Genomic DNA, 19,228 nt, shown 5'->3' with positions numbered 1-19,228 from the left:
TGCTGGGCCCTTCTCCGTGCTCCCTGGCATGGCCATGTGTTTCTGCTGTGTGGTGAAACAGCCCTCTTGCCTGGACATCTCTGTGTGCCCACTCCTCCACCCAGGACATTAGGCCCCTTCTAACCCAGCACGGCTTCATTGTGTCTGCATGCATTCTCTTTCCAAACAAGGACACTTGGTGAGGTTCCCAGGACATGTGACATTTTGGATTTCAGGCGACACTATTTGGCCCACAACAGCCCCCGTCTGGGCCTGGTTTTTCATCTGCAAAATAATCTTCAGAATTCTTTGCTACTAAAGCATTCCACAGTCTCATGAGCATTATTTAGAAAAGATGAAGACCTAACCATGAAGCTACGCAATCAGCCTCTCTGTCAACTCACCTCAGATTGAAAATACTCTGGGTGAGCAGGGGCAGGGGATGGGCAGTGCTGTGGGGGTAGCACGTTAAGCTGCCACCTGAAACACTGGCATCCCATATGGATGCCACTTCAAATCCTGGCTGCTCCACTCCTCATCCAGCTCCCTGCAAAGGCATGTGGGAAAGCAGCAGAAGGTGGCCCAAGTGCTTGGGTTCCAGAAGTCGTATGAGAGACATGTGTGAAGCTCCTGACTCCTGGCTCTGGTCTGGTTCAGCCCTGGCTGTTGCAGCCATTTGGAGAATGAGCCAGTGGATGGAAGCTCTCTTTCTCAATGTTTCTTTCCCTCTTTCTCTTTGTAACTCTGCCATTCAAATAAATAAAATACATTTTTTTTAAGTTCAGAGAAAAATACAGAAAGTCACTCAAAACAAAACTTGAACTTGCTACACAGTGTGCAGGACAACCTCTGCTTCAGTGAGGTGACCTGCAGGCACCCTGTACTGTGGCCTTCGTTTCTCTGTCCAAACCCTCCTTCTCTGTCCCCGCCCAGCAGCCCTGGTCCGAGTGACATTCACCTTGGATCTGGGTCATGTGTTGTATAGTTAGACCTAGGATGGCTCTCTATGCAGACTTTTTTCTTGTCATTATTGGCTTAAAAATGAGGATGACAACTATTTGCATAACATTTACATTGTTAGGTATTTTGACTAAACTGGAAAGGACTTGAAGTACCTAAGAGAACATGTGTAGATTATGAGCATCTTAGGTTTTGGTATCTGCAGGGGGTCCTGGAGACAACTATAATCCCACGAGAAAGGTCGTCTTCTGCTGTGAGCTCAGTGGTTTGTTCTCCTGTTGTCCCTCCTAGAGGACTGTCTGGGGAAGCTGCTGGCAGCAGATGCAGTGGCAGCCCCCCTCATTCTGCCTCCACCCTCACTCTTCTGACCCCCCGGCTTCCGCATATACGTGTAAAACAGCTGGTATTGCAGGTCCCCCCTGAACATGGAGCTCTCCCCAGTGCAGTGGTGTGAATAGCAAGTTCTGATCCCAGCTGGGCCTCTGGCAGGTGGGGCCAAAAGAGAGATCCCGGGGTGACTGGGGGGCCTTGGACAGGCAGTCTGTGAGAGGCTTCTCAAAGATAGATGTGGCTTGTTCCTCCTCAGACCAGCGCTGTCACACTCTACACATGTGAGAGGGGCAGAGAAAATAGTTTGTGGTTTTTGGGGGGTTTTAGTGGTATTTCAAGTCAATGCATATTTTCTTTTTCAGCCAGTACAGGCCACTGTCTCATCCCTGAAGATGTTAGATGTTGGCAAGTGGCCAATCTTCTCCCTTTGTTCTGAGGAAGAACTGCAGTTAATCCGGCAGGCTTGTGTCTTTGGCAATGCTGGTAATGAAGTCTTATACAGCACTGTGAATGATGAGGTAATTTGGAGGACAAGAAACATCCAGCCACGCCCATGTGTTTTTGAGTCATGGGTTGGCCAAATTGAAGATCTTAGGGGGAAACTAACAGATAAAAGAGGAAAAGAAAAAAAGCATGACAAGTCGATTTGGATTTCTTGTCACGAAGCTGAGCCCTCCCCTTCCCCCTCCCCCTGAGTGTAATTTCTAGGCTTCCCACCAGTAGAACTGGCTCAGCTGACTCTGGTTTTTCTCTCAGATCTTCGTGCTTGGCACAAACAGCAGTGGCTGTTTGGGCTTAGGCGATGTCCAGAGCACGATTGAACCTCGGAGACTGGATACTCTAAGTGGCAAAAAGATAGCCTGCTTCAGCTACGGGAGTGGCCCACATGTTGTCCTTGCCACCACAGGTAACCTGGGGAAACAAACAAGAATTCAACCAATGCTTTATTTGTTGAGAAATAAGACTGGGAGCCACTAAACACCCTCATGCTTTTCCCACTAATCCAGACCAATAACATAATAAAATATGCCTCTTGAGCAGTGTCCTAAAATTTAACATTCATCTTATTAGTGTTCTTTCAATTCAAAATAAATTATGCAAATACTCAACATATTCATTCTACATTTAAAAAATAAGCTCTGGTTTCCAGTAATAACAAAGTTAGATGATTTAGACTACCTCTTTGCTGAAAACAATTAACATTTTAGCTAAAAGATTGCTGAAAAATTTTTATACAGGTGTCTAAATACTGATAGTTTTTAATCAGACCAACTGTTAAGAGAAGATGTCACCCCAGAGGTGAGAGGGGACCTTAAAGAAGGTATTGCCCTTAAGGAGTCTACGTAGTCCCTGCATCGGAGCTGTGGCATGGAGACCCAGGAGATCATGGGGCCAGAAGTCCAGGTAGTCCAACCTGCCAGGGGTCTGGTAGAAGGCCTTCCCCCTCGGGGTGGGACTGTGAATGCAAGGCTGTCAGGGAAAGGCCTGACCACTTCCAAGGCTGCTAAACACAGAAGTCCTTGTTTTGAGCAAAGCAGTGAGAGAAAGAAAAGAAAAAAAAAAAAAAGAATAAACCTCCCTGAGAGTTTACAACCGAGAATGTATAATTTAATTTATATCAGATGGACCTTCCAAAAGATCTGAGTTTATTAGAGGTGCAGGACAGAGGCGCCCTAGGACACACAGGAGTGAACGCCCTTCCAGAGGAGATCCGTCATCTTAGACCTGCAGGGGTCAACACATGAAGCTTGCCCATGGTAGTAAGTGATCAGCAGTCAACGATAACTGGGTATAGGAAGAAATAGGCACCAGGGATGTGTCAGAATACAAAGCCATGTTAGCTCATAGATCTTAATTGGCATTTATTTGTGACTCTAGAATTGGGCAGCACTTCTTTCCATAAGCCAAAATAAATGAATTAAAAGTTCATGAAATTGAGTGTTCTGATGAGCTTAGCAGAGGAGGTCAGTTTTAGAAATCAAGAAGGGGTATAGAAAGAAAGGAAGAACAAATGCTTAGGACTGTGTCATGGTTCTCTCCCTTGTTGACACAGAGAACAGCATTATCATGACACCAAAAGAGGCCTGTTCAGGACTTGACTAATCTCTCTCCTGATTTCTCAGGAGGTTAGATAAACAGCTTAGTTTCTTTTTGGTGACATGGAGCTTTAGTCCAAGTGCTTGCTTCCTGGTTTTGTCTGCTGGGCCTAGTGCAGAAACTTAGTCCCAACCTCCTAAAGGTAAGAACCAGCAGAAATGACAGGCAGCAAGGACGGACAACTACGCATCAGATATGACAATGGCCAGAAACCCATTAAAACACAGATGTATTTATTATTTGAAAAAAAAAAAAAAAGCTTGAGGAACCTATATACACCATAGAGATTTGAAAAAGAGTCAAATGAATAATGTAATTCAGAAATGAAAATTCAGTAAATAGGTTCTATAGCAACGTGGCTGCAGTAAAAGAGAATAAACTAGAAGATGGATCAGAAGAAATGATTCAGAATTTAGTGTGAAGAGACAATCTGGTTGAAAATACAGATGAAATGAGTGGACACTGGTTGATTCTTTTTCAGGTTTTAAAAAGGAGAAACTGAATCCTTTTATGCTAAGATACATATATGAGGGGCTTTTAAGGAATAACCATGCTAGATTTTATTTCTGAAATTGTCCATCTATTTCATGTATTTTAGGAAATTTTCTGTTATATGCGTATTAAATATTCATTATCATAGTTTTAAAAATTAACAAAGTGGAGTTGGTGTTCTGACAGTAAAACTGGCAGGTACATGCCATATGGACACGGGTTGTGTCTTGCTACTCCACTTCTCATCTAGCCTCCTTCTCTATGGAACTCTGACTTTCAAGTAAATAAATGTTTAAATATTAACTAAGCTATAATTTTATAGATAGTGAAATTAAGTGTTGGGGGCACTAACCATTTCCTGCCCTGTGATTGGCCCTTTGCCCTGATTGGTGTGCCTTGGTTATCTTTAAGTTGATTGGTCAAGTTTGACAGATAAGCGGGGGGCTTGGCGGGGGAGGGGCTGGAGCGTAACGGTCATAACGGTGATAGCGGTCACAATGGTCATAACGGTCACAACGGAAGATCGGAATAAAGCGCCTTGGAGACTCTCTCAAGTGTCCGGTGATTTCTTCCGCGGGATGGGAGGACCCCCGATAATTAAGGTCTAAAGGAGATAAGTGGCCTTCAGTCTTTTGACTTTCAACCTCAGGGTTTTACTTTTTTAAAAAATTACTTATTTTTATTGGGAAGGCAGATTTGTAGAGAGAAGGAGAGACAAAGAGAAAGATATTTTATCTGCTTATTCACCCACCATGTGGCCCCAACAGCCAGAGCTGAGCAGATCTGAAGTCAGTAGCAAGGAGCCTCTTCCAGGTCTCCCACGTGGGTGCAAGATCTCAAGGCTTTGGGCTGTCCCCTACTGCTTTCCCAGGCCACAGGTAGGGAGCTGGATGGAAAGTAGAGCAGCCAGGACACGAACTGATGCCCCTATGAGATCTCAGCATTTGCAAGGGGGAGAATTAGCCAACTGAGCCATTGCATTGGACCCATTTTACTGTTAATCTTAGAGGCTTTTTCTCTGCTCTTTATTAAAAATCAAACAAAAAAATCTCTTATGGCTATCATAATTGCATGAGTTTAAATTTCACTTTGTTGCTTTGAGATAGAATGTAGTTCCTATTTCCTAAATAGGTTCTTTTACTGAAGTAATTTGCTAGAATAGGGAAGCTGATTATCTTTTTTAAAATGAGGACTTTTTTTTTAAAAGGAATGTTCAGTGTGTGGAAGTTAGGCAGTGTGTATTTTCATAAATAAAGTATGTGTTGAAAGCAAATTAACTTTCTTTTTATTTCCAGAAGGAGAAGTCTTTACCTGGGGTCACAATGCTTACAGCCAGCTGGGCAATGGCACAACTAATCATGGTTTAGTGCCCTGTCAAATCTCCACTAATCTGTCAAACAAGCAAGTCATTGAAGTTGCCTGTGGGTCGTACCATTCCTTGGTGCTGACATCTGATGGAGAGGTGAGAACAGTCAGCAGAAAGCTCATGGAATTGATTTCCATAAAGTTGTAGTGACCACCATAACCAGCCTGGAAATATGATCGCCTGCTTAAATTAACCACCATCTTCAAATTCAATCCTATTCTTGGTAGCAATTCATAGTCATGCTGTTGGCGCATTTGAGATCTTTCCCTGTATGTACTAAGCACTTCTATAACTTGAGTAGCTAAATGCCACGCCATTCTTTCTGTATTATTATAATGGAGCTATTTTAAAATAAAGTAAAATATCCACAAATGGTGGAAAATATGGCTGATGCAAAGTACGTATTTTTGTAAGTGTGTAGATATGTGTTAATTATTGTAGTGTAGATAACAACCAGTAACCTCATTTTATAACACACATGAGAAGGAATTTTTTTCCCAGTGTTTCCGCCTGTGCTGTGAGGTCTATGGAGCACCTTGGGAGGGGAGATGAAGTGCGTTAAGTGTGGGCAGTGTCCCAGTGAGACACTTGGTCAATTAACACCTGTCATTCCTTGATCTCTTGCCGATAGGTATTTGCCTGGGGCTATAATAACTCTGGGCAGGTGGGATCTGGCCCAACAGCCAATCAGCCCATCCCTCGAAGAGTCACTGGTTGCCTACAGAACAAAGTCGTCGTGAACATAGCATGTGGGCAGATGTGCTCCATGGCAGTCGTGGACACCGGGGAGGTAGGAATGTAATTCTGTCATAGAGTGTTCTGCAGTGCTGTGTGCTATTCTAGTGTCTGTCTTAGACCTCAGAATCCCACAGCCTGGGTAGTTCATAGGGAGTACAGGTTTATTCAGTGCATGGATCTTGGGGGGAGAAAGACTGAGGTCCATGTGGAGAGGCCTTCTTTTCAGTGGGGACTCTGCAGAATCCCCAGGTAATGGTGACACAGAGCAGGTGTTTCAAGGAGAGCTCACTGTTACAACTTCTCAGTAACCCCGTGATCCATTAGGTTCTGAAAACAGGCTGACCCAGTTACCTCCCCTAACCCCCACCTGCAAACACCACGAACATTTGACTTTAAGATTCTAACACGTGAGGTTCTGGGGACTGACATTCAGGTCACAGAAGTGTCATGTGGGTTGTGGCATGCTTCTTATGGTGAGGACCTTGCTGGCTGGCTGGCTTTCAGGTACACTGAGTTTCTCCTTTTCTCTCAGGTCTATGTCTGGGGCTACAATGGAAACGGGCAGCTTGGACTTGGCAGTGGTGGCAACCAGCCCACCCCCTGCAGAGTAGCCGCTCTGCAAGGCATTCGAGTGCAGCGGGTATGTCCCCTGTTGGTCCCTGTGTGTGGAGAGCAGCAGGGACTCAGATGTGAATCAGAGACACAGTTGTCTTAGGAGAGTGATGTGCTGCTTGGATGATTGTCTCTGTGAAAGTTGAGGTTAAAGCAGTTTTTGCCTGGATTCAGTTGTGTCTGTTTCCAAAAGCTCCAACACCCAGCTTTTGGGATGTGAATTGTTACAGCTTTTTTTCTGAGGAACCTTTGGCAGTGTGTATCATCAAGAGCCTTAAAAATCATCACAAGTTTTGACATAGAACCAGAGTATTTTACAGAATTAAGACAATATAGCAAAAAAAACCCATAAAAATGGATAACTTTAATAAGAAAATGTGTCATGTACTGAGCATATAGTGTTAATGATTAAATTATGCCAAGTGTAGATGATGGATACAATATTTACAAAGAATTTTTATTCATATGGGAAAATACTGTATAGGATGTTAAATAAAAAGAAACATGATACAGAACTAATTTACAATATAGTTATTTTTAAAAAGCTATTCATGCATATGAATGTCTACATATAAATAGGACAAAACCAACCCTTAGCTTTCATATCCTTACATCTCTATATTTTTCACATTGAACACCTTCTGTTATAAAGAAAAAGAATTGCTAAAAATCAGAGGCGTCTGGTTATTGTATCAGCTCCTCCCCTCTGAGAGCACGCAGTTGCTGAATGTCAGCTGCCCGCACTGGGGTTGAGCAAGCTGAAGGGCTCTGCCTCATTGCAGCTTAGTTCTGACCACACTTGGGGACTTGGGTTCACTTCACGTTTGCCACTGCAGGCAGGCAGCTTCTTTCAGTTTTGATTCCCTGCCTGTCTAACCTAACAGCAAAATAGTTCCTTCTATTTCCACGCCTGAGTGACTTTTTTCCCCCCTCTTTCTAGGTTGCCTGTGGCTATGCACACACGTTAGTATTAACAGATGAAGGCCAAGTGTATGCTTGGGGCGCCAATTCTTATGGCCAATTAGGCACCGGCAATAAAAGTAACCAGTCCTACCCTACTCCTGTGGTTGTAGAAAAGGACAGGTAAGGTGTGCAGTTTCTAACTCAGCCAGTGGCCGATAGTGACCAAATAGGAGGTACTCAGCAGTGACTCTTGGGGACTTTATTGTTAGCATTTGAGTACTTTTTAACCATCTTCTTGAAAGTCAGCTTTCAAATTGCAAACTACATTGACTAAATCTCTAGAAAACTACCACTCTATTCTCTCTGGAAAATTAGCTGTTTCCTTCTTTCTGTCGATTTTGTTGATGTTTGTCCTCTCTGGCCTAGGGAAATGGACTTGGAATGGAGTGTGAAACAAAAGCCACTCAGCTACTTACAAAATCTGCCTGTTGAAGAAAGGATAGGGTTATTTCATTACTTATCCTCCTAGGCTGTCAGTGTGAGAAAGAATCAAACCATTAGGAAATATAAACCTCATTTTCTGTACCATTTACAGGGTTGTGTAAATAGCTCCTGGATTATCCTAATACTTTTGAAAGCCTTTAGATTCTCCAGTGTCTGCCTTTTCCCTCATTAAATATATATATATTTGTTTATTTATTCAGAAGGAAGAACATCAGATAGAAGGAGACACAGGGAGAGAGATAGAAAGAGATCTTCCATCCTCTGGTGGCCGCAGCAGCCTGGATTTGAGCTTAGCAGAAGCCAGAAGCAACATCCTGGCCTTCCCACGAGGTGCAGGGACCCAAGTACTTGGGCCTTCCTCTGCCGCTTTCCCAGGCACATTAGCAGAGAGCAGCTGAAACTCCAACTGGCACTCAAATATGGGTTTTTTTCCTGTGTTGTAAGTGGCAGCTTTACTTGCTGTGCCACAATGCCTACCCCTCTCTTGTTCTTGGTGCAGAGGTGTGGGAGTAAAAACATTACATTATCTTTTCTTCTCTCTCTTTTTAAGACTTATTTATTTACGTGAAAGAGAAAGAAAGAGAGCGTTTCCATCTGCTGGCTGCTTTTCCAAACGCCTGTAGCAGCCAGGAGCCACAAACCCCATCCAGATCACCCATGAGGAGGACAGGGGTGGATTTTTCTATGCAGTACTTAACAGTGAAAATGAAAAGCCGAAATGTCTTTTGTTAATAATAACTGCAGTTTTCATTTGAGTTTGAGGCCTTTGTTAGTTTTTAACTTATGTTTCCCGGGGCTAAATAAAACTGCAGTTTTGTTGTTTTTTAAAGTTTTATTTATTTAAAAGGCAAAGTTTCAGAGAGGGAACAATACAGACAGATAGAGAAATCTTCCATCTGTTTGTTCACTCCCCAGAGCTCTACAACAGCCAGAGCTGGGCCAGGCAGAAGCCAGTTTCCAGGAGCTTCTTCTAGGGTTCCCACTGGAGTGCAGAACCCACGGCACTCCACTGTGGGCCATCCTCCACTGCTTTTCCAGGCATATTAACAGGATGAGCAGGATGTAGGTGCTGCAGGCAACAGCTGAACTTGCTAAGCCCTAGCGCTGGGCCCTAGCCAAAAATCTTAGAATGAGGCCGTGGGCCCCTTAAGAGTTGGAGAGCAAGGGAGATAACTGGGAGGGATGCCTGCGGCCATGCCATTAGCATATCTTGTAAAAGATCCCTGCTGCTTTGGAGAAAGTGAGAGGACTTTGTTAGGGTTTCAGAAATAGGCCATCTGTGAGCTAATGCTGTCAGTGGGGCACTAAGTGCTTCTGCTGAATGACAAAGTGTTAGAGATCCCAGAAAGCCAGCGTGCCTTTGTGTGGTGCTCAGATTTTATTTTGGTGCTCCTGCCTTTGTCAGAGAAAGAAACTCAGCTGTCCCTGACTGGCAGGCTCTGCCAGCCTTGACCAGCACTGACCTCCCCAGAGTCCAGTACCCAGCAGATCATGGGCCCTGGAGCTGGAAGAGGAAGCGACAAAGGACTGGCGGTGATGTGTCAGGTTGCTTGAGCTGAGCCTGAGGAGGCAGCTATTGCTTTCCTTGGTAAACTACAATCTGTTGGAACTACAGTGGGAAGCAAAGTGGAGGTGGCTTGGCCCTGTGAACTTGCTGTAGTCCACATCCACCTTGTTTTGGCTGGCAAGAGCATGAATGAATGTTTTAGGTGGGAATTCCTGACCCCACTTTCTGAGTTTGCCTTGTTCTAGTCAGGCCCGTGTCACTGGATTATTGTGGGGGAGTGTAATCGCTGTGCGGTTCTCCACTTTTCCTTCCAGGATACCAAATGACTTCCCTCATGAGAACCCTCCCACTAACACTTTTGGGAAAGCTTGACTAATGAGAAGCAGAATCACTTCTGGAGCGGGGTGAAACTTCAGTTCCTGGTTGTCTGTTCACAGCTGTGGAACAAACAAAAATGTGCCTGCATTGAATTCTTGGCCCAATCAACAACCCCAGGGAAATCTGTAAAACATCATTCCCAGATTTTCGTGATGAGTCATCCTAATATTTGTCAGCACCTGCGTTTACCTTAAAACAATTTTTATAAGTCAAATGCTGGTCTTCCCTTTAACTCCCGCATTCCCAGTCTTTGCAAAGTTGTCATCTTATGGCATCCGACCGGCCAGCTCTTGGGTTTGTTCTCAAAGCAGCAGGAAAGCAGTGAGCACAGCGCTGGCCGAGCCTGGAGCTGGCGAGTCATCTCTGGCATCTTGAGGTTGATGGCAAGCACTGTGACTTGTACAGCCAAGACCAGAGTCCCTGCTCTGCATCTTAGATTTATGCTACTTGTTTCCCGTTAGTCTTCTGCCTCCCAAATGACCTTTTGTCCCCTATGTTGTTCTCCATCCTTCATTCTTTTCTCACTCTTCGCTTTTTTCACTTCTAGTTCTTCACAGCCAACAAGCCTTGCAGTTATTGGGGATCATGCCACTAGTGTGGCACCAAACCTTGGTATTAAGAGCAGGTAGTGATTTCCCCCCCATGAAGAGTGACCACAACATGGGTGATAACACTGATTGCAAAGAATTACATAACCTGGCCTCTCTAACTGCTGGGAGCAGAGAGCCACGCCCTGCCACCTCTTGGCCCCACCTGAGGTACAGTGTAGCAGGCTTCCCAGTCAGGGCTGCCTAGGGAGCTTGACAGCAAAATTCTTGGGGAAGGTTGCAGTGGATGTCATTCTCCTTAAAGAAGGGAGCCTCTTCTTTCTCCCGCTTTCTTCATGTGCAGTAAAGAGTCCACATACTGGGAAGACAGACCATAGCCACGGTGTCCCCACTGGCCCAATCAACACTGGCTGAAGCCGGTGACTGACCCAAGCGTGCAAATGTCAGGAAAGGAATCCTGCAGGGACCATCTTCTGATCTGCACTGATTGTTAGGGGGGAAAAAATGCTTTTTCTAGAAAAGAGATGCTATTTCAAATGCTAAGTAGCCATAGTGTTGAATTAAAAATAATAGGTGGTTGCTATTTGGTTTTTTTTTTAAGCTTATGTTTTGTTTATTTGAAAGGTAGAGTTATAGAGTGAAAGAGGGAGTGTGTGTGTATGTGTCGGGGCGGGGGAAGGAGAGATATCTTTCCTTTGCTGGTTCACTCCCCAGATATCCAAATAGCCAGAATGACCAGGGCTGGGCCAGGCTAAAGCCGGGAACCTGGCAATCCAAGCAGAGGGTACAGGAGCCCAGGAACTAGAGCTGTCCTCCACTGCTTTCCTGGATGTATTAGTAAGGGAGCTGGACAAAAGTGGAGCAGCTGCGACTCAAAACAGTGACTCACAGACAATGACTTATCCCTCTACTCCAGGACAACGGTCCCTGATTTTTATTTATTTGAAAGGCAGAACAACAAAGACAGAGAAGGAGGAAAAACAGAGAAACAGAAGAAAGTCATCTTCCATCCATGGGTTCACTCTCCGGATGGCTGTAATAGCTAGGGCGGAAGCCAGCAGCCAGATCTCTCATGTGGGTGGCAAGGGCCCAGGACTAGAGCCGTCTCCCGTTTCCTGTCAGGATGTACAGTAGGAAGCTGTACGGGAAGCAGGGGAGGAGGACTTGAACTCAGGCTTTCTGAGATGGGATGTGAATGCCCCAATGCATCATTAACCCACTGCACCCAAATGACTGCCCCAGGAGGAGCAATTTTAGACAAAGCTTCTGCATGGGGCTCCAAGAGAGCAGGCTAAAAAAATTGAGTCCTTCATGCTAAATTTCAAGTGTGCAAACTGAAACAGCTGTTTATATGAGTTTCTGAGAAATCATAGTTAGAAAGATAACAATCCAGCTTCCCGAACAGGCCCTTTAAAAGAGGCCGGTTTATGAAAGTGACTTTACCTAGGGTAAAACCAATGATTTCCTGTCCTCTTCTGTGTGGTGGCTTGTGAAAGAAAACCCCTTAATTCAGAGTCAACAACACATTGTTTCCCAGTTAGGAGGTGTTCCATCAACCACTTTTCTGTCCATTGTAAACTTTGTGCTGGGGCCTGTTGTAGGCTGATCCCAGAAAAACTACTGCTCTGGGCCTCAGGTGTATCCCCCCGTGGCGGGGGATCCCTGGATGTGCTGTGTGGAGCCTGCACAGCTGCACCAGGAAAACAGCGTCATGCTGATTCGGCATTTCTGTCCTCACCCTGGGTCAGGCTAGCCTAAATCTTTATTGTCTTCTTCAGTAAGTCAATAATATCTCAAGAAAAAGGTAAATATTTCCTTCTCCCTCTCTCTTCATCTGCTCTCTTGGATTGCACTGCAATTTCAAAGTGAGACACCGCATGACCAGGATTCTTCAAAAACAATCATGGAAACTGCCTACTGTGAGAACCCTGTCCATGACTTTCAAAGTTCTTTTGAGAATAAACTTATGTTTGACATCTATGTTTCCATGAACTGTTTGGCATCCCCTCAAATTTTCCCTAGGCCTGCTGGCTCAGAGTGGAAGCAGACAGAATCCTATGAATGACAAGAGTCCTTGACATGAGGTTTAAATGAAAGTTACTGTTTGGTGCCCAGGCCTTCAGAAGATGAAGCTGTGCGTCTTTGTTCTGTTGGGTTTTGTTCTGTTTGTTTTCCCCTCTTCTCAGGCCCACGGCTTTCTGTAAGTTAAGTTGATGAAGCCCCCACATCAGTGAAACACTGGGAATGGAGCAGTCAAGTCGTTCCTCTGTTTAGTGTCATATGGTTTTTGCTTATCAATCCAGGATCATTGAGATCGCAGCCTGCCACTCTGCGCACACGTCCGCCGCCAAGACCCAGGGCGGGCACGTGTACATGTGGGGCCAGTGCCGGGGCCAGTCGGTGATCCTGCCTCACCTCACCCACTTCTCCTGCACCGACGACGTCTTCGCCTGCTTCGCCACGCCCGCCGTCTCCTGGCGCCTGCTCTCCGTGGGTGAGCTGTCACTGTGTGTTGGGGGCGTGGTCCGAGGTCCTGGACCTGGAGGAGAGTGGACGTTCGTTCTTTGGTGGGAAGGGCTTAGTGAGGACAGGGCCTTAAACTCTGTTTCCTTCGAATGGGCTCCTGGGAAAAAGAAGCAATTGTGTAACTTTCTTAAATGTAACAGGAAACAGCAGCTTGGCTAAATGAAAATTGAATTTACTTGACTGCTTTTTCATTTCCCTGGTTATTCATATCCTTTATTTTTAGCTACGATGTTTACTCAGACATTGCAAAAGTCCATCCAAAATGAGTGAGATGGCTTGGGACTTAAAGGAATTAAAATGTTTTATTTTGTTTGAAAGGCAGAGTGAGGTAGGGAACAGAATTTGCAATTTACTGCTTGCAAAGCCAGAAACCTGGATCTCCAGTCATGTATCTCAAAGGATGACAGGGACTCAAGTGCGTGAGCGTCTCCTGCTGCCTTCCAGGGTGTGCCTTAGCAGAAAAGCTGAATGGGAAAAGGAGCTGAGACTCGAACCCAGGCACCTGATAGTGACATAAGGGCTTCCCCAGGGATGTCTTCACCCCTGCACCAGATGCCCACCCTGCTGTTGTTTTGCTGGATTTATAAGCAGGTGAGGGTGAGGTTCTGAAGTTACAGAGTTGCAAATCCTTATTTCGAGGAAAAGGGCATTGCTCAGCTGGTCAGTTGTTTTGGGGGACTGGCATCTTTGTGGGCATCCACAAACCAGCACTCTGCCCGACCTGTGTTGCCATCATGTCTGTAACTCCAGGAGCATTTATGTCATCCTCTTAGAACCTGATGACCACCTCACTGTGGCTGAGTCGCTGAAGAGGGAATTTGACAACCCGGACACCGCAGACCTCAAGTTTCTGGTTGATGGAAAGTACATTTATGCACATAGAGTCCTTCTCAAAATTAGGTAAGGACTCATTTATTTTCAGAATTGAGAGCAACCTATTCATTCAACATTAAAAAAAAAAGATTTATTTGTTCGAAAGGCAGAGTTAATGGGGGTGGGGCATAGGGAAACAGAGAGAGAAAGAATCTTACATCTACTTTCTCATTTCCCAAATATTCACAACAACTAGGACTAAGCCCAGGCTGAAGCCAGGAGCCAGGAGCCAGGAGCTTTTTCCCAGTCTATCATGTAGGTGCAGGGGGCCAGGCACTTGGGTCATCTTCTGCTGCTTTCCCAGGCACGTTAGTAGGGAGGGGAAGTAGAGTGGCCATGACTTGATCCAGTGCCTGTGTGGGATGCTGCCGTCACAAGCTGCAGCTTTATGTGCTACACCACAGTGCCGACCCGCCGCATTCAAACACTGTATTCTAAGTGTCTGAGGAGTAATATGGGGTGCTTCAGTAATCAGAAAAGAATGTATGGCACATAGTGCGGCCTGGGTGAAGACATAGCATGTGAAGCAACCAAGCATGCAGGTGTGCCACAGGAGCTAGGCATGTGGTTTGGGCAATCGTTCCTCCTGTCACATTCCTTAGAGTGCTTGAAGGAGGTTCTCTTGGGGGACAAGACCCCCAAATTATGTTGGTTGGATTAGGAGTCTTGGCTGGGTGCAGAGCCCTCAGCTGCTCTTAGCCCAGATTCTTGTCTTCTGGAGTTTGAGAGTGCAACTGGGAGACTTTGATGAAGGCAAGTAGGAAAGCGGGGTTCATGGAAAGGCAAAGGGATTGTGCCCACTTAGAGATGAGAATTGCCCTGCCACCTGAGCTGGGGTCATCCTGTTTACATGGCTGGGGTAGTGCTGGGGCAGGGCCTGGTTGAGTGCTCAGAGGAGGCAGCCTTGTGGTGGGGCTGTAATGCATGTGCTGGTCTCCAGGGGAGTGTCATGGTATGTGGCATGTGATGGACAGTGAGGCTTAGTGGCATGAGGGGTGGGCTGCCTACCTTTTACTATGTGGAGTCGGCACAGAAGGTGTTGGGACTTACGCCATACACATGCTTTGGCTGGCCGTCCTTAGCTTCTCATCCCTCACCCACTCTGCCTACCGTATCATGCCCACTGAGATACCAGAAAGAGCAGCCAGCTGGCACTCACTGGCTGGGCCCTGTGCTTTTCACACAGTTCTGGGGACTTGGATACACATGATCTTGCCTACTTGGGAACTTGCAGCTCCAACTTCCTGCTAAGGCAGACTGTGGGAGTTTAGCCCAGGACAATCACTGCCCCTAGTCGGCTGTGGGACACTGAACAGTTAGATGCCTTTAAAAGTCAAGATCAGGCTTTTCCAGATTGACAAAGGTCCAGGGTAAAGTTAACACCAAGATTATAGGAATCAAATTTGTCAATGTTTAGTTTATGAGCAATGAAGTCCATCCATCCCAGATGTGTTTGGTGAAATCTGTTGCATGCACACGCCTGTGAAAACTCCACCCACCAAGATGTAGAACGTTTCCCTCATTAGGCCACAGGCCTCCCGGCGCCCGCTGATCTTCCCTGTCACTATAGATTAGCTAGCATTTTGTAGGAGTTTATAGGAACAGAATGATATGGTATGCATTTAGCCATGCCTGACTCCTTTCTCATAGTCTAGTGATTTGGAAATGCTATATATTGTTGGATAACAAGTTGAATTAGTCAGATGCTCATTCCTACAGCTAAAATACCTGGAGATGCCACCATGGGGTGAAGAAGGCTTATTTCTGCTCATGGTTTTGGAGATTCATGGTCCTAGATCCAGCGGCCCCATCAGTTTGAAATCAGTTGAAAGTGATAGATGGTGGGACACATGCAGGGAAGGACCACTTGGCCAGGCAAAACAGGCTTGTGGTCTGAACTTGACCCGGGGGCTCCACCCTAGTGGCCTAATCCAACTCAATCACCACCTGAAGGCCCCACCTGCAGACACCATAATCGGATTAAGTTCCCTCCCTGTTAGCATCATTCATTTAAGACTTTGTGGTTTAGATTTCTGCATGAGTGGGGAGCCAAACTGTGGCTACTCTGCAGTTCAGACACTTAATTCCTGCTTCAGTGAACGGCAAACTTCCTCTCATGGTCTCATGTTCCTGTTCAGCAAGGTCAGGCTGTGCAAATCCATTCATTCTCACTCTTGCCCATAGATCTTCATAAAGGAAGACAGAAGCAAATGAGTTTGCTGTATCCTAGGGCTAGAAGCTGGTGACTTACACAACAGAGGGTGTTCACCCACAGTGGTAGAAGCACAAGTCCGGGGTCAGGGAGTTGGCAGGACAGATTTCATTGGCGGGCTGGGAGGGAGCATTCATTGTTTGCCTCGGCCCTCGTCTCTAGGGCCTCCCTCGGTCTGTGGCATTCCCTGGTTTGTGGCAATAAACTGCATGTCTGCATGGCATGTTAGCTGTGTACAAGCCTGTGTCTGACTTTCCTTTTATTGTAAATTGAGGTCAGTGAACACCACCTAGAGAACTCAGTGTAACTCTGCTCCCTTTGTAGAGATGCTGTCTCCAAACGAAGCCACATTCTGAAGCCTTGTGATTATGATTTTGGCTTGGGAATTTTTAGGGCCCCCAATTCAACCCGTAATGGGATGAAGCAACACAATTACTCAGACTTACAGAAAATAAACCCATCCAATTTGTATCAGCGCTGATCAAAGAGTGTGATGTAGAAAAGAGACTGGGGTGCCCAGCACTGTTTCCACTTGCATGGCCCAGGAGGCAGCCAGCCACCTGTGCACCTGCAGCAGCAGTGGGTGTGCAGCCTTGTTAGGAGCCAAGGTGAGGTGTGACTATGCCCCAAGCCAGCACCTGACCCTCCTTGCTTCCTTCAGGTGTGAGCATTTTCGTTCCTCATTGGAAGACTGTGAGGATGACATCATAGAGATGAGCGAATTTTCATATCCCGTCTTCAGAGCCTTCCTGGAGTATCTGTACACAGACAGCATCAGCCTTTCCCCGGAGGAAGCCGTAGGTAATGACCAAGACTGCCCCAAGGCAGCAGCAAAGCGTGTGTAACATCTCTCCAACACCCAAATAGAAAGGTGCTGTGAGAGAAAGTTCTTAGGTTCTATATCGAACTCACTCATTTCCCTTTTTAGGACTTTTTACAGAGGTTGGGTGGACTAGACAGACAAAATAAGAGCCAGGTGAACTATCAAACCATCTGCCGCCATGGGGTACTGCAGGAGGCACCTAGAGGAAGGCACAGATACTGAGGGCAGTGGGCAGATTGCAGTGCTTCCAGGGGAAGGGACCCTGGAGTTCCACTGCTTTCAAATCATGGGCCAGAGTTAATCAAGGCCATACTCAGGTGCAAAGGATGCTGGGAAAGTAGGCATTTCCATTTAGCCATGGAACAGCTAGAAATTCTTTGGTTTAGGATGAAAATGATATTAAGTGTGTGTGTGTGTGTGTGTGTGTTGGGGTTAAGGGTGCAACCAGCAGCTTCTGCCAGAGGGGTGATGTGATCTGTTGTAAAAGTCCGATAGCTGGTATTCAGGTGTGAGCTTAGTGGTTCCCCGGGTTAGGGTGAGGTAGCAGACGAGACATTGAAGACAGAACAAATGCTGGATGTATTTGAAAGATGCGGCTGATGGGGTTTGTTGATATATGGGATAAGAGGACAGGGAGATGACCAAGCAAGAGATTTGGCCTGGGCAGCCAGGTTAATGGAAGTACCATCACCAGGATGAGGAAGATAGGGAGCAACAGGCTTTTTTACTCATTTTTATTCTTTTAAGATTTATGTATTTTTACTGGAAAGGCAGATTTGTGGAGAGAAAAGACAGAATATCTTTTATCCACTGGTTCACTCCCCAAATGGCTGCAATGGCAGTAGCTTAGCAGATCCGAAATCAGGAGCCAAGAGTTTCTTCCTGGTCTCCCATGTGGGTGCAGGGTCCCAAGGCTTTGAGCCATAAACAGGGAGCTGGATGGGAGGTGGAGCAGCCAAAACATGGACTGGTATACTGGCACTTGAAAGGGGGAGGATTAGCCAACTGAGCCAGCACACTGGCCTTGGGATTTGCTCTTGGCCTTGACGAGTCCAGGGAGTTCAAGCTGCTTGTCATACATCTCAGTGATAGTGTTTTATGGATGTACCATCAGCATTTGCAAGGATCCCAAGAAAGGTCTAAATGCCCTAAAAAGTACAGAAGTTATGTGCCAAACTAACAAACTTGGGATAAAATATGTTTGATCCTCCTACTTGGAAAAATGTATCTTCATTAGGAACTGAAAGACCAGGTTTGGGTTTGGGCCAGGATTTAGAGTTGTGGCGCCATTCCTTAGGGTTCTGTGCTAGCCTACAACAGCCCCCTAGGCCTCCAGCTTGCAGCTTCACAACTCGTTCCTGCCCAGCCCTGCCTTTGCTCAGACTAGGGATCTGCACACTGACCAACACAGTGTTGCAGGGGAGAGATCTCTGTGGGTGGAGAACAGTTGGTGTGGAAGCCATTGCCAGCAATCACAGCTGGGGTTTCCAGGAATGGTGGGAATGAGACTGCAAAGACCTGAGGTCAGAATGGGAGGTAAGGAAAGGAAGAATGCCAGTTCTCTGGGACGATTGCCATAGAGAGGAGCCAAGAAAAGGGCTAGGGGTAATGGGAGCCACATGCAGGTGAGGGTCAGGTTTTCCTGGTGGTCTTTTGGTTTTCCAAAGGGTGCAGATCAGGTTTTCTGGGTCTTTTGAGGAAAGCTGAGTGTGCGCGTGTATGTGTGCTTGTGTGTCAGTGAGATGACCAGGGATGCTGCAGGTTGGCGGGGCGTGGAGTGCAGGGGGAGGGGCAGTGAGAGCCGCGTACCCCACCCCTGCCCTCTTATGAAGAATCATTAAGGTTTTTTTGCTTTGCCTAGTTCTGGTGAGCAGATCGTTTGTGTCATGGGGTTTGCTCAGTCTGGGCCTCCTCTTTGGTAGAGGTGCGTGGGGCAAGTGGGAGTCAGGCCACGTTTCTGCACAGAGCCCCTGCCGGTGACATTCAGATGAGCAGGGTCCTGGTCCTGCTGGCCCCGTGGCTGGCAGGAGTTCCCATCAGAGTGCGGAAGTGTTCCCCTCCTCTTTCCCCCAGGACTGCTGGACTTGGCCACATTCTATAGAGAAAACCGTTTGAAAAAGCTCTGTCAGCAAACTATCAAGCAAGGCATCTGCGAGGAGAACGCCATTGCCTTGCTCTCAGCCGCAGTGAAATATGACGCCCAGGTAAGGCGCTGGCTGGCCCAGGTAAGGTGACAGGTTCCCTCAGGTAAGGTGGGCTCTTCTCTGCCAGACTCCACCTGCCACCTACTTCCGGGCAGGCTGGGCTTAGGCGTTTGTGTCAGGCCCGAAGTTCAAATAAACTCTAGGTCAGTTACTTCATGTAAAAGAAATAATGTACT

General features: G+C 46.3%; 1 protein-coding gene across 3 annotated transcripts in view; it reads left to right on the top strand.

The window, feature by feature from the left end:
* Nucleotides 1-19,228, top strand: part of RCBTB2 (RCC1 and BTB domain containing protein 2) — a 40,570-nt gene that overhangs the window by 17,234 nt on the left and 4,108 nt on the right. For 2 of the 3 annotated variants that reach the window (XM_040991417.1, XM_040991416.1), the window contains 10 exons: nt 1,632-1,787; nt 2,026-2,176; nt 5,154-5,320; nt 5,856-6,014; nt 6,495-6,602; nt 7,515-7,657; nt 12,718-12,908; nt 13,714-13,840; nt 16,687-16,826; nt 18,922-19,052. In XM_040991417.1, the coding sequence (XP_040847351.1) occupies nt 1,662-1,787; nt 2,026-2,176; nt 5,154-5,320; nt 5,856-6,014; nt 6,495-6,602; nt 7,515-7,657; nt 12,718-12,908; nt 13,714-13,840; nt 16,687-16,826; nt 18,922-19,052 (1,443 nt within the window). In that variant the 5' untranslated portion in view covers nt 1,632-1,661. Of the gene's footprint in view, nt 1-1,631; nt 1,788-2,025; nt 2,177-5,153; nt 5,321-5,855; nt 6,015-6,494; nt 6,603-7,514; nt 7,658-12,717; nt 12,909-13,713; nt 13,841-16,686; nt 16,827-18,921; nt 19,053-19,228 lie in introns of those variants that run through there. The other variant, XM_040991418.1, reaches the window with a different exon arrangement.

The sequence above is a fragment of the Ochotona curzoniae genome, unplaced genomic scaffold (genome assembly GCF_017591425.1).
Source record: "Ochotona curzoniae isolate NIBS_2020 unplaced genomic scaffold, NIBS_Ocur_1.0 contig_64, whole genome shotgun sequence".
Lineage (NCBI taxonomy): Eukaryota > Metazoa > Chordata > Mammalia > Lagomorpha > Ochotonidae > Ochotona > Ochotona curzoniae.
This window is presented reverse-complemented; position numbering and strand designations above follow the sequence as displayed.